The 16,109-nt window shown below is 40.9% G+C and overlaps 1 protein-coding gene across 1 annotated transcript in view; it reads left to right on the plus strand.

Moving 5' to 3' along the window:
* The window catches only part of CNTN5 (contactin 5), a 354,084-nt gene that overhangs the window by 272,009 nt on the left and 65,966 nt on the right, over nucleotides 1-16,109 (plus strand). Inside the window, exons 13-14 of the mRNA XM_081951235.1 lie at nucleotides 73-248; nucleotides 11,778-11,898. Of these exons, the coding sequence (XP_081807361.1) occupies nucleotides 73-248; nucleotides 11,778-11,898 (297 nt within the window). The remainder of the gene's footprint in view (nucleotides 1-72; nucleotides 249-11,777; nucleotides 11,899-16,109) is intronic.

A 16,109-nucleotide genomic window follows, 5' to 3' on the forward strand; every position in this document is an offset into this window, starting at 1 on the left:
AGCCCAACCAGTAAAAACAACAAATACAGGGATATGTCCCAGTTGATGTCATTGATTTGTTTTGTTTCCTAGAGCCTACCAGGATAGACTTGTCCCCCAAGAGAACTGAGCTCACGGTGGGAGAAAGCATTGTCCTCAGCTGCAAAGCTTTCCATGACCCAACTTTAGACATCATCTTTCACTGGAGTCTGAACGGGCAGCCTATCGATTTTGAAAAAGAAGGCGGACATTTTGAAAGGATCAGGGCGGTGAGCATCAGTTGAAATCCATTTTCTTTGACAAGTTCAATGGAATGAAACATGCTGGACAAATCTTCTTTTCACTGCAAATTTGCAGTTATGACAGAATTACAATAAGAAGGAAGGAAGGAAGGAAGGAAGGAAGGAAGGAAGGAAGGAAGGAAGGAAGGAAGGAAGGAAGGAAGGAAGGAAGGATCCATTTACTGAATTTAGCATCTCATTTAATTCAGTTAATTGAAATATAGGATATTTGTTTAGGCAAAAAGAAATTGCAGTGAATCCAATCATTTGGCTATTGTTAAAATATCCATGAGTTTAGGCCGTAGATACATTGGATCCAGTGGTGGGTTGCAGATTGGTAGTGGATACATTGGATCCAGTGGTGCGTGCATGCGTTGTAGCATCAAATTACGCTTCCGCAAGACTCCACAACACTCCAGCTGCTCAGCCGAGCATTGTGCAGGCGCTGTATGCACCATGCACGTGTGTGGAAGCGCCGACAGCTTTAAAACACGGTAAGTAGCACACACGGGTGGGCCCTCCGGAGCACCGTACCAGAACGGTACCCGGTGCTCCAGGCAGGATCCGGTACGCCCGTACCGGGGCCTACCACCTGCAACCCACCACTGATTGGATCTTTAATTCTACAATTCCTGATTACTCATTGGAAATCCTGGAATTTTGGGGTGATTCTGGTGATTTGGGTTGAGATAGAGTGACCAGCCCAAAGTCACCTGGTCCTGTAACCTGGTTATTCAAATATTCCAAAAATATTCTGATCACCACTGGAACTGGAGAAAGACACTGCATGGTTTAAAAAAATGATTATTGATGTAATTTTGTTGAGGAAAATAATATGCTTTCCACATGCAATACATGCCACAATGGCTTATGGCTTTGAGAAATCTCTAAAGTTCTGAAGAAAGTGAAAAATATGCCAGTAAAAGTAAAAGTGAAAACTCCTAAAAATCCCAGTTAGTGAACTTATAATGATACAACAGACACAATCTGTATCTGGGCAGAATAACAGAGAATAGCCATATTATCTCAGTTATTCTGGCCATTTAACATAAATTATCACCCATAATATATGGCAAAAATTGACACCAATAATGCAAATTCAGATTTAACAAACATTGGTCTGTGACAGATATTCCAGCCACCCTTATGGTCTATTATTGAAGTTTTTTCTTTCTTTCTGAGAATTCAAGAGCTGTAATGTTGGAGAAGGGATGTGGTGGCTCAGTGGCTAAGACTCTGAGCTTGTCGATCAGAAAGGCTGGCAGTGGTTCAAATCCCTAGCACTGCATAACAGAGAGAGCTCCCATTATTTGTCCCAGCTTTTGCCAACCTAGCAGTTCAAAAGCATGTAAAAATGCAAGTAGAAAAATAGGGATCACCTTGGTGGGAAGGTAACAGCGTTCCGTGCACCTTCAGCATTTAGTCATGCCGGCCACATGACCACAGAGACATCTTTGGACAGTGCTGGCTCTTCGGCTTTGAAACGGAGATGAGTACCGCCCCCTAGAGTCGGGAACGACTAGCACATATGTGTGAGGGGAACCTTTAATGTTGGAGAGTGTAATGCGCAGATTAAATATCTACAGTTAATATATTATTTCTTTGGGTTGCTTAAACTTTCCAGTTTATATCCCTCTGTAAGGATGTTCCTTGACGAAGGAGAATGCATACAGGACGAGACTTTAAATACAGACTGAAATGTGTTGAATCTCTATTCAAAACTCAGAATCATGGATAATGAAGATGACAAAAGAATAGCAGTGTTTAAAAACCTACGGCATCCCAAAAATTAACTTAAACTGCCTTTTGTTGCACAGATAATGGCACTTGCAAAATCTAATCACCAGAGACAATGTAGCAAGAATTCCTAAAGGAGCTAGGGATATGATTGGTTTTTACTAGCCTAAAATTGATTCCATTCTAAATGTAAATTTGAGTTAAATATTAACACAGAGCCATGTAAGATATATAAAGGAAAGGAAACTCCCTAAGGAAACAAACAAAAGACTAATAAGGTGCTGATTTGAATAAAAACTTCTTATGCTAATTTATAGATGCTGGTTATGAACCCCCAACCATGTTTTAAAGCAGAGCATTGTACCATAGAGCAGGGGTGTCCAAACTTGGGAACTTTAAGACTTGTGGACTTCAACTCCCAGAATTCCCCAGCCAGCCATGCTGGCTGGGGAATTCTGGGAGTTGAAGTCCACAAGTCTTAAAGTTCCCAAGTTTGGACACCCCTGCCATAGAGTGAGGGCAGGGAGGTGGGGGACCAGCATTCGATATCATCCACATGAGTGTTCAAACTAAAACTTGCCAAGCTACAGTATTTGTCAGAATAGCAAAGGAGGATTTCCCATTTGTTTCTCTGGAAGCTTGAGAATTTCTTCTCAGTTTCTCCTAACCATGACCCTTCCAGTACTTGACGGGCTGTCCCAGAGAAGAAGGGAACAACCTATTCCAGGGGTCACAACTTTGAACACTCAAAGAGCCACAAAGGTCGTAACGGGAAGCCCCCCGTTCAATTCTGGAGCCAATCAGAAGTCTTGTTTCCCCACCATAGAGTCTCCTCCAAGCGCGGCGTCCTTTTTCCTCTACCTGTCCTAACCGAAAGTCCTATCAATTGTGGAGCTGACCGGAAAACCCGCCTCTTACCATAGAGTCTCCCCCTGGCACTCCCTGCTTTCCCCCCATCCAACCGGAAGCTCCTCTCAATATTGTGGTGCTGACTGGCGATAGGGAGCCACAGCAGAGGGATGAAAGAGCCACATGCGGCTCCAGAGCCGTGGGTTGCTGACACCTGACCTATTCGCTAAAGCACCTGAAGGCGGGACAAGAAGTAACAGATGGAAACTTATCAAGGAGAGACATAACCTGGAACTAAAGAGAAGTATTTTGACAGTAAGCACCATTAATCAGTGGAATATCTTGCCTTCAGAAGTTGTGAGGGCTCCATCACTGGATGGTTTTTAAGAAGAGCTTGGACAGCCATTTCTCCAGAAAGGTAAAAGGTCTCCTCCTTGAGCAGAGGGTTGGAGTAGAAGACCTCCAAGGCCCCTTCCAACTCTATTTGAGGGGGTTGTTGGAGATGATAAAGGATGCTGTGCTGATATTATTTTTTTCTGTCACATAATTTTCCATCAATTCAAGCTGTTTACTTTAAACCCTCTGAGAAAAACTCGAAAAGAGTTTCTCCAAAATGAGTCATTCACCCACAGACTCTTTAGCACCAATTAATCCAATAAGTGTGAGATGCATTCCAGCACCAGCAGCCATGTGATCCAAGAACCTCCCCCTTTTGACATACCCCTATTTTTCAGAGTATAAGACGCACTGGAGTATAAGACACACCAAGGTTTTGAAGAGGCAAATTGAAAAAAAAAGTTTTTGCACTCCGCAAACCTCCCAAAAATGGCCCGTTTTTCACAAAAACAGGCCCGTTTCTTTTTTCAAAAAAGAGCATGAATAACCCTTAGGAGGCTTGTAGAATGTTCCGGGGGGGGCAAAAACGACCAAAAAGTGGCCCGTTTTTCACAAAAGCGGGCCCATTTTTTGTCAAAACAAAGGGTATTAGGAAGCTTGTAGAGTGCTCCTGGGGGCTGGGGGGGGCAAAATTGAGCAAAAAACAGCCCATTTCTTGCTCATTTCTGCCCTCCCCAGCTCCCAGGAGCTCTCTGAAAGCCTCCTACAAGCTATGCACGACCATTTTGGTGAAGGGGGCGGAGTTTCAGGAGGCAAAAAAATGCTGTATTCAGTGTATAAGACGCACTGATATTTTCAGCCTCTTTTTTGAGTGAAAAAGGTGTGTCTTATACTCCGAAAAATACGGAATATTGCATTCAAATTGCTCATAAATGCATTCCTGTTTTGATCATACAATCATGACTACCACCTTAATTTTCTTGATTCCCCCCTCACCCCGCGACAGCTCTGCTCCTTCCTCAAGAATATCAATTAAATTGCCTTCTTCTTTCAAACAAAATCTAAGAAAACAAATCTTTCATCAGACTGAACAGAACAGTACATAAAATGCAGAACTTTTACAACTATTCTGCATGAGCCAAAAGTGTCTGCTATCCTTAGAGTCCTTTGCCTTTAAAACAGAGGAATTCAGAAGCATCCTGGCTGGGGAATTCTGGGAGTTGAAGTCCACCCATCTTCCAGTTGAGAAATAGTGCTTTAAAGCGCAATAGCAATAGCACTTAGACTTATATACCGCTTCACAGTGCTTTACAGACCTCTCTAAGCAGTTTACAGAGTCAGCCTATTGCCCCCAACATTCTGGGTCCTCATTTCACCCACCTGGGAAGGATGGAAGGCTGAGTCAACCTTGAGCCTGGTGAGATTTCAACTGCCAAATTGTAGGCAGCCGGCAGAAATAGCCTGCAGTACTGCATTCTAACCACTGGGCCACCGTGGCTCAACAATGATGCTGGAGAACCACTGAAATCCAAAATGCCCTCAAAGAGAGAAATGTCCTCTGAGAATCCTTCCAATAAAGCACTTTCTTTTGTAAAACAAAACAAATATCTGCTTTTGCTGAGGCTTGTATGAAGAGCAATAACCAGAGCTGGAAAATACAGTTTCTTCATCACTTGCCAGAGTTCAGCACTCATAGGCTTCATTCAGACCCCTAAGCTGACTGCCTTATTTTAGAATAACAGAACCACAGAGTTGGAAAGACCTTATAGGTCTTCTAGGCCAACCCCCTCTGCTCAAGCAGGAAATCCAATACTATTTCAGACAAATGGTTGTCCAATCTCAATTCATATGACATCAATTCATATCACTGTCCTTCTCACTGTAGCAACCCTGGGCAACACCCAAGAAATAAAACCAAAAACAGCAACAGCTCAAAATAATTAAAAACAAGCACCACAACTGTCAATTTGCAATGAGCCAAATAAATCCCTTCCATCTGATAGGTCAGTGACAGATAGACAACAAATCAAAATCCAACTTCTGGGTTCACACATGCCACGAAATAAATTTTGTGTGTCTTAACATCTGGTTCATGTTTATCTTCTGAGAAAAAATAATTGGGTAATTCAATTATCTATACTAATTATCCAAGCCCAGTTTAACTTAGTTTATGGTGTTGTCTGTATCCAACCATTTCTAAATTATACTTTCTACATTTTCTTTCTATGGACATGGTCCTAACATAGTAAATTGCGCCATATGTGGCTTGATTCTTTGTGACTTAGTGATCCAATCATTGTGGTTGGAATATCATAATTTATTGTCCTGGGCAAGGTAAGAACCCAACCAGTTGTTCGTTTATGTGATAACCAAAGACTTGACCAAACCAGGATTTAAGAAAGTTTGAACAAAGAACAGTTTCAGCTGCTTTAGTTTGCTACAGGTAAATGTAAAGGTTCCCCTTGCACATATGTGCCAGTCGTTCCCGACTCTGGGGCGATGCTCATCTCCATTTAAAGCCAAAGAGCCAGCGCTGTCCAAAGACGTCTCCATGGTCATGTGGCCAGCATGACTCAATGCCGAAGGCGCACTGAACGCTGTTACCTTCCCACAAAGGTGGTCCCTATTTCTTTACTTGCATTTTTACATGCTTTTGTACTGCTAGGGTGGCAGAAGCTGGGACAAGTAACAGTAGCTCACTCCGTTATGCGGCGCTAGGGATTCGAACCACCGAACTACTAATCTTTCTGATCGACAAGCTCAGTGAATTAGCCACTGAGCCACTGCGTCTCTTTGCTTTACATTATTGTAATTCCAAGTATGGGACTAAGTCTTAAGTCCCCAATCATGACTACTAATGATTATAACCATGTGTTGGTCAATTGTAATCTATTTCAGAAGGGTGCTTATAGTAGTCATGCTTTGTCTTCTCAAAAATGAAATTCTTCTAATTTGGTTCTGCTATTTAGATTTTTAGGTTGTAGACATATTTCCTTTGCTGGGGAATACATTGTGATACAATAATTGTGAATCCTTTCTTAGAGCATCACAATACATCAGATACTGAGGGAATTAGACCAGGCAGTTACTGTCTATATGATATTTTTTATTTGCATTAACAACAAAGCTCATATTAAATGTAAATTATTCTCCGAGGGGAAGAGAAATGTCAACTGATTTGGTCTTACCCTTTCTGTATCCATGGTTTTATATCAAAAGCATAAATCTTTCTGAACACACCATATTACACAGCTAATAAGTATTGTAGCAGCAGACAATGTGGCAAACTTTGAATCCCAAATTGGCACCTTATTGAAAAGAAATACAATTCATCACGTCGTCCAACTTCAGAGATACAATGAGTTGGCTGAGTACCCGAGATCTTAAAACCTCACAGGCAAAAACATGGGAATTGTGCTCCCCCCACCCTGCACATTTGATTTAGGCAAGTATCAACAGATCTGTCAGTCTTGATGTGCACAAGGAAGAATTGCGCTATTAGAATGCTTTTGGGTTTTTTTTTAATGAATATTTTGAATTTTTTCCCATGGTCTCTAAGTAGATTTTGCTTGTTTGAATTAAAAGTATGGGGGGGGGGACACACAGACCCACTCCAATCTGTGTCAGAGAAGGAACACAGTCTTTAGATTTGCATTCCAAACAAAAGCCCCTTCTTATCCAAATAAAAGTAGAATTATGGAGGAAGATTATGGAGGGGACAAGTATAATCTGGCGTGCATGACCATAAGAACATGACAATAGTCCTAGTAAATTAGATGAAGATCTCATCTTAATCCAACTCTACGCTTCTCAATGATCATGGGTGCTGATAGGTGAGAGTTGGAGAATGACCACCAGCTGTTCCCCTACATCTGGAGGGGGAATGTGCTACATTAAGTCTCCAAGTTTGCCGGACCTTAATAGACCTCCTATACATGAATATATATATGGGAAAAGACACGATTTCTTTTTTCTGTTCTAAATCTGATTCCTATGAGCTTCAATAAAATTTGGGTGACCCCAGTCCCAATGTTTTGAGACAAGGAGAACATTTTCCCCTCACTACTTTCTCCATGCTATGCATGATTTTTCGCCTTCTGTCAGGCACGAAGAATTAGGAACAGGTGTTAAGTTCCAGTTAAGATGCCTAAGTATGGTTTTACTAAGTCTTTATAAAGGGGTACTAGGACTTCACGTGATCTTAAGATGAATGAAAGTAAGATTCTACATTTAGGCAAGAAAAACAAAATGCACAGGTACAGTATAGGTGGTACCTTGCTCAATAGTAGTAACTGTGAGAGGGATCTTGGAGTCCTAGTGGACAACCATTTCAATATGAGCCAGCAGTGTGCAGCAGCTGCCAAAAAAGCCAACACAATTCTAGGCTGCATAAACAGAGGGATAGAATCAAAATCATGTGAAGGGTTAATATCACTTTATAAGGCCTTGGTGAGGCCACACTTGGAGTACTGCATTCAGTTTTGGTCGCCACGATGTAGAAAATATGTGGAGGCTCTAGAAAGAGTGCAGAGAAGAGCAACAAAGATGATTAGGGGACTGGAGGCTTAAACATAAGAAGAATGGTTGCAGGAACTAGCTATGTCTAGTTTAATGAAAAGAAGGACTGGGGAGACATAATAGCAGTGTTCCAATGTCTCAGGAGTTACCACAAAGAAGAGGGAGCCAAACTATTCTCCAAAGCACCTGAGTGTAGAACAAAAAGCAATGGGTGGAAACTAATCAAGGAGAGAAGCAACTTAGAACTGAGGAGAAATTTCCTGACAGTTAGAACAATCAATCAGTGGAACAACTTGCCTCCAGAAGTTGTGAATGCTCCAACACTGGAAGTCTTTAAGAAGATGTTGGATAACCATTTGTCGGAAGTGGTGTAGGGTTTCCTGCCTAGGCAGGGGGTTGGACTAGAAGACCTCCAAAGTCCCTTCCAACTCTGCTATTCTATTCTATCTTTTGATTGAAAATGACAGGGGGTGGGGAATTGTAGAAATCTAGACATTTATCTAACGAACTGAATGCTGGGTCAAGCTACAATATGGCCTTTAAACCAGTTTTTAGAAATGTTAGAACTCCAAAGGGCCACTTAAGCCACCGAGTGCATTTTCTATTGCTAGAGGAAAAAGCAAAGTTTTAGGAATTCCAGACAGCCTGTCATAGAATGTGACTAATAAAAGTAGATAAAGCTGAAAACATTAAGACTCTTTCAGTGCTATAATGATATTGTGTGACCGTTAATATAAATCAAGATGCGGTTCAGCAAAAAAGAATCCTCAACAATTTTTTTCTTAAATGCTGAAAGGGACAATAGGCAATTGTCGTTCAGTACAGTGCAGCAGCCTTAAGAACGGCAAGAGCAATTTAAGATTAATTTATCACCTGCCACTATACATTTTTAAAAAGTAAGCAAACAAGCACAGTTATCTTGACTCCGTTTTTACCTATTTTTAAAGCAGCATTCTTTTATGATAAACCGAGAAACAAATTCAGTAGTGAATATTTTTTTTAAAAAAATATATCCAGCAATGCAACAGAATTTTAATGCAAAACTGAGCAAATCATGCTGTATTCGAATTGGTCACTCTCACGATCCTACCTGAAAATAATGTCATTGTACTCTCCCATCGGTATCTGTATCTAGTGTGACATTTATTGTTGATTTCTCTATATATTTACATCTAAACTCTTGTTTTGAGTTTACATTTCTACATGGTTTGCAATTAATTGGTTCAATTGGACAATATGCTACCAATTAAATTGTGCATAGCTATCAAATACCGATAGTTTAAAAATAATGAAAAACTTTGCGACATTATAAAAGCTAACCACTTTTATTCTAAAAACTTTTGCATAATGGGTATCCTTAACTGTATTACCCAATGCATGCCATATTTTTCTTGGCAAGTCTACAGAAGGGAGGGAAGAGTCTAAACTGTTCTCTGAAGAATGGTTGCAGGAATTGGGGATGGCTAATCTAGAGGGAAAAAAGAACTAGGGGGGACATGATAGCAGTATTCCAGAATTTGAGGAGCTGCCACAAAGAAAATGGGGTCAACTTATTTTCTAAAGCACCAGAAGGCAAGACAAGAAGCAATGGACGGAAACTAATCAAGGAGAGAAGCAACCTGGAATTGAGGAGAAACTTCCTAACAGTGAGAACAATTAATATTTCCTCAAGAAACTGTAGGTGCACCATCACTGGAGGTGTTTAAGAAAAGACAGGACAGCCATCTATCTGAAATGGTACAGAGTCTGCTTGAGCAGGGGGTTAGACTAGAAGACCTCCAAAGTCCATTCCAGCTCTATTCTGATTGATTGGTTGGTTGGTTGGTTGGTTGGTTGGTTGATTGGTTGATTAAACAATGTACAGGTAGGTAGTCCTTGACTTATATCCACTGCTTAGCAACTGTTCAAAGGTACAACAGTGGGACTTCTTAGAGTCCAAATTCGAAATTCTGACAGACACCCCACGCTGCTGTGCTCATGTGACTAAACTTTGCGCACTGGGCAATCCAATCACATTTACAGTCATTTGTAGGATCCTGTGGTCATGTGATCACATTTTACCTCAGTTTTTTTTTACCTCCAGCACTTTTGGATTTTAGCAAAACCACATTCACAGCATGCCATTGGTTTATTTAACAACAGCGGCATTGGTTTAAAAACTGTGGGTTTGCCTAATGGCCACAGTGATTCACTTAATGACTGTTATGAAAAAAAGGTCATACAATTGTCTCGGTTACATAACCAACCCATTTTATAACCTTCATGACTTGGTGGGCAGACTCCATTATAGTCAGAATTCAAGGACTACCTCTACTGTAGTCAGGAAAAATGAGGGGCAGAAGGTAAAGACTGTGGCTTTTAGAAAACAGAATTAAGTGTGATGCAGACAATGGAATCAGTTAATACATTTCATTTCATTGTTTAATTCTTGGGCACGGTGTTGATGAATTGATGGATTTTAGCTTAGTTCTTTTACTGTGAAACAGATATTGGGTGAGGTAAGAGAAAAAATAAATAAAGTGATTTGATTCCACCTACTTTCTCTTCAGGACTTTAACCATAGCCCTGGAAGATTTGTCATAAGGAAAATACTGTAGTTTTGGAAATACAAAGATGATTCTCCAACCCTTATCTAATACTTTTCTTCCTCCACTTCTCATTATTATTTCTTCTTGTAAAATGAGACACGTAAAAGAATCTACTGTTGCAGGGTAACTGGAAGCCTGGATATTAACACAATCAATGAACCATGAGTAGCTACACAGCGTAAAGCTACCTGCAGTGCCCAGCATGAGAATTATTCTGGAATACAACTCATATATTTATCTTCAGTACTTACATCAGGCTACTGACCTATAAAATGTACATCTGAGTGGATTTCAAAGACCTAAGTTCAAATCTCTCCTAAGGGTCTAACAAAATATTAGAAACAGCGGCAAATGGCTGTGATATCACTGCCCTGTAAAACCTCTGTATGAGACAGAGACATGGTGTAATGGATGCATAAACATTGGGAAGTATTTGTTAACAACAATGGAATGGAGATGTTAGTGATTGTTGGACATCAGGCAACAGAATACTTTGAAATGTCATCACAAATGTTTTTGGGATTATCCCTCCAGCAGTACCTCCATACATGTGTTGTACACACAAAGGTCCCAGATCTGCAGCTGGCATTTTTAGTCCAAATATCAAGACTCCATTGTTTACTTGTTTGTTTGTTTATGTGCTGCCCCTCACACACGTGTGTGTGTGTATTTTAAAGTATTTTTTAGAGTTTATTAATGTTCCCCAGGAGTTCCCTACACTTAGACTCATAACTGTCCCAAATAAAGCCAGCTACAAGCAGGCCAAGATAAGTCCACAAGGCTATGGCCAATAGTCCATACAATGATAGAAAGTTACTCCAACAAGTAAGTCCACCAAATAAACTTAAATTCACCAGGCAAAACTGAAAGTACATCCACGAGAGCTCACTTGGCAAGAGAGGTTCAGAGTCTCCAAGTTGCAAAGTCAAGCTGGAAGCACAAACAACAACTCATAAGCCAAACACATTGTTCCCAGCAATACCTCCCTCGGCCCACCATGATAAATAGCTTTCCAGTGCAGCCCATCAAGGCAGATCTCCTTTGCTCTTGCCTTTTCTCTCCCTTTGTGCTTTCAGGTCTACTATAGAATGCAGTTCCTCCTCCTCTTCTTTACTGACCTGCAAACTGTTTCCACCCCAAACAGTTTCGGCCGGCCGTTCAGAGTCATTAATTAACCCAGTTCCTGTTGTGCCATGGTTACACCCCCTTTTCCTGTCCCCTTTCCTTAATTTCCTATTTTCTTTTCTCTTTTTTTGTATTTTATGCAATAAGAATAAAAAATGGAAAGAGGTAACTTCGAACGAGTGCTAAGTGACCAGTTATAAATTGAGGCCTACCTGTAACTGAGAACACTGGTGGGAATATATTACTACGAGGATTATGTTGCCTATCCCAAATGCTCAAGGGAAGCAGATCTTCCATTTTTGCAAATCTATATTCATAATGTGTTTGAGCAGATGCTATTGTATTGCTTTTTTTTCTCCCACAGCAAGCATCTTCTGCGGATTTAATGATCAGGAACATCCTTCTGATGCATGCTGGAAGATATGGCTGCAGGGTGCAATCTACAGCAGACAGTGTATCAGATGAGGCAGAACTTCTTGTTAGGGGTGAGTATACTAATCACAAAAGACAAGATCAGCATAAATTATTGCGCAACCCAGTTGAAATATAGACATTGACGCTGATCTCATGGCCGTGGGGTTGTTGTTGTTTTTAAAAAAAATAACTTTATTAAAAATTAAGTTATACAAATAAAACTTGATACTGCTAACTAGATAATAAAGAAATATATTTTTGAAAAATAACAATTAAAAAGCACAGAAAAAGGAAAGAAGGAAGAAAGGGAAGAAAGGAAAATAGAAGAAACTTCTATTCCCAGCAGCTATAATCAACACAATTTATCGCAGTCTCTTAGAATACAACCATACCCCCCTTTTAATTTCATATCGCACCCCATTCTTGATAAGCCCAACTCTACAACCTCATCTTTCTATATTATATTCAATTAGAGTTCATTACGAGTTATCAGAAATAACAACATACCATATTTTTTGGAGTATAAGATGCACCGGAATATAAGACGCACCAAGATTTTGAAGAGGTAATTTTTTAAAAAAAAAAGATTTTGCACTCTGCACACCTCATTTTTTGTGGAAAATGGGGCATGCAGAGAGTTTGAGAGGCCTGCAAAGTGGTGGGGGGCAAAAACGAGCAAAAAACAGCCCATTTTTTGCCAATAAAAGGGCATGCATAGCCTTTAGGAGGCTTGTAGAGTGCTCCTGGGGGCTGGGGGGGACAAAAACGAGCAAAAAATAGGCTGTTTTTCGATCGCTTTTGCCCTCCCCAGCCCCCCAGGAGCACTTTGCAGGCCTCCCAAACCCTCTGCACATCCATTTTTGTGAAGGGGGTGGGCTTTCGGGAGACCAAAAATGCTATGTTCAGTATAAAAGATGCACCCAGATTTTCACCCTCTTTGGGAGGGGGAGGTGCGTCTTATACTCCAAAAATACAGTAAATATTATCCCAAAGGTTCTTTTGCAGGAGGCAACTGGACTTTCTTGTTTTTTCTTTGAAGATGTTTTGCTTCTCATCCAAGAAGCTTCTTCAGCTCTGACAGGATAGCGGGGGATGGAAGGATTTATATTCCTTGCTGACAGCTGGTCATTTGCATCCTTTTAGAGGGTCGTTGAGGCCACCTGGAGGTTCATCTGTGTCCTCAGGGTCCCCTGAGTGAGGCTCCTGGTTCCTGTAGTCTGCCATTTTTTCCTCTGGAAATCCATTCCTACTCCCACACCATTTGAAGGGCGTTCATCCCAAATTGCATAGCTAAATAGCCATCCAGTCAGTGCTGAAGAAGCTTCTTGGATGAGAAATGAAACATCTTCAAAGAAAAGAAAAGAAAAAAGAAAAGTCGGTTATCTCCTGAAAAAGCAACTTTGGGATAACCATGACTGGATGACTGAGAATCTCCACAGACTTTCAACCTAAATCTTACCAATTGTACCTGTTGCACCCAATTTGAATCCTTCCTTTCCATCTAAACAGATCAAAAGGCAATTATAGGTGGGCCTCAACTTACAACCAATTGTTTAATGACCATTCAACTTCACAATGGCTTGAGAAAGGGTATTCTGGCCAGGATAAAACACTGTACTGCCTCTCCATGATCATAGGCTTGTTACCTGGGTGCTTGTCAACCTTTTCGCGCTTTGAGTGCTAAGCAATGGTTTTATTTATTATTGCTCGTTTGCATTCCACCTTTATTGTTTTTACAAATAACTCAAGGCAGAAAACATATCCAACACACTTTCTCCTCTTATTTTCACCACCACAACGATAACAATCCTGTGAAATGTTATTGGCCTAACAATACCCAGTTGGCTTTCATGGCTAAGGCAAGGACTTGAACTCATGGTCTCTTGCTGTTGCGGCCTGCCAGTGGCCAGTGGAGCTGGCAGCAAACTCAGACAGTGAGGAGGTTGGGGAGGAACATGGGCCAGTCCTGGAGTCTGGGGAAGGCTCTGATGAGGGCTCTGTGTCGGAGGCAGAGAGAGGGCCAGAGCCGTATGCCAGTTATCAGCTGCCTTCAGAGTCAGACATTAGTGAGGCAGACCAACAGCTGGAGCCTGTTCCCAGGGTACGCATGCGCAGAGTTGCCAGATGAAGGGAACAGCTAAAGAACAGGGGTTGACTCAGGAGTAAGGCCACAGAGAGACGATGAATGGCCCTTCCCAGAGGAAATAAAAGAGGAGTGAAAGGAGAGTAGAGTTTGTTTCATGCTCTTGGTAAACCTCAGTGAGAACAAATAGTCAGTAAATGAACTGTTGTAAATTGAGGACTACTTATACTGCTAAAAATCTGCCCTCTGCCCTTAAAATGTCAGTTGTAGGTGAACAGACTAGCAGTGTTTAGGTGTACCTTCATAGCTTGCATAAGAATGAGGTATAGTTGATCCCTTTACGTATTATTGAAGAATCAAAATTGTAGCTCAATTTTTGATACTGGTTCAGAACAAATTTGCTGTTGCTATTGGGATTCAGCCATGCCAACTTTTATTTATGTGCACACCTTATCAGCTTCCTATGTTTTTCATTTGGCATGACATACACATGCAGTAATGTTTGTTTGCCTAGTGTTATTTGATTTCCTTCCCTGTGGAATAAAGAGAGCAAAAATCTATAATTCAAGATAACTCAAAACATAACATTCTTATCAGTTCATTATAAGAATGTAGGACTCCCTTATTACTCTAGTAAAAACTTGATACACTAAATCAATACCCATTTCATCGTCAGCTTCTCCAGAATGCTTGACAATTTTCTTGCCTTTTTATTCTGTATTTCAACAAAACCTTTGGCAGCTCCATTTTACACTGAAACTCTTTATAATCTCTAGTATGTGTTGTGCAGTCCTACAAGGTTTTTTTTTCTAAAAGATAAATGCATAGCTGGATCAAATCCCCAAACCTGTAATTTGCACACAATAAGTATTTTATTTAAACGAATGACAGTCCTTTCTAACTGCAAATTGAAAATGTGTGGGCCAGTTAAGAATTAGAGAGCTTTATTTCTGCAAACCTATTCATAGCCTAATGCTTTTGTAACAAATTATCAGATAATTCCCCTGATTTTGTTCTCCTTTAATTCTCCATTTCTAGATAAAGTTGCTTCTATCTCTTCTCCTCTCCTCTCCTCCCTTCCCTTCCCTTCTCTCCAAATCCATTTACATGATAACTTCTTTCTTATTCAAACAAATTTACTCTCTAAAGCTTGACTGGTGTCTCTATATGGGGTTTAGATTGCATTCTCCATAACTCTGCTTGGGGCCTTCTACTATGTTTGAGATTATAAAGCACACCCAACGTGCAAACCACAGAGAAAGAGCTGTTTTCCCAGAAATCCCACTGGAAGATTATAAAAATGTATTTGTCAGAGAGTCCATACTCTTTTTAAATAGTAATAATAATCATAGTCCACCAGTGTCAGCTGAGGAAGAAAAAGAGACATCTGAACAATACTTGAAGGACCATGAAGAAGATGCACTGAAGCAGTGATGGGATTCAAAAATGTTAATACTGGTTCTGTGGGCGTGGCTTGGTGGGCGTGGAAGAGGAAGGATACTGCAAAATCCCCATTTCCTCCCGATCAGCTGGGACTCGGGAGGCAGAGGAAAAATGGGGCAGGGCTACCGGTTCTCCGAACTACTCAAAATGTCCACTATCGGTTCTCCAGAACTGGTCAGAAACTGCTGAATACCAACTCTGCACTGAGGCTTGTACACCACGAAGGCTTCCTGAGAGATCACACTGGATTACCGGAAAGGCCAAATAAAGCATAGAAAAGAGACATGGCAAGGCAAAATACTATATGGCAAAACAAATAGCAACAAGATCTGCCAATAGCTAGGAACAAGAAAACTGAAGAGACAGAGGGGCTCATTCTAGCTATACAAGACCAAGCCTTAAGAACAAATGCATACTGAACAAAGCCAGAATGGAGAAGACAGCAACAAATAGCAAATACCATCTGTACAAAGAAGCTGAAGAAACAGCAGATCATTTAGTAAGCTGCTACAAGAGCAGAAAGATCTTGCGTAGAGCCATGGTGGTGCAGTGGTTGGAATGCAGTATTGCAAGCTGACTCTGCATTCCCTCTGCCAGCAGTTCGATGCTGACTGGCTCCAGGTTGACTCAGCCTTCCATCCTTCCGAGGTTGGTAAAATGAGGGCCCAGATTGTTGGGGGAAACATGCTGACTGTGTAAATCACCTAGAGAGGGCTGTAAAGCATTACGAAGCAGCATATAAGTCTAATTGCTATT

The sequence above is a fragment of the Natrix helvetica genome (genome assembly GCF_964273705.1).
Source record: "Natrix helvetica genome assembly, chromosome: 4".
NCBI classification, from domain to species: domain Eukaryota; kingdom Metazoa; phylum Chordata; class Lepidosauria; order Squamata; family Natricidae; genus Natrix; species Natrix helvetica.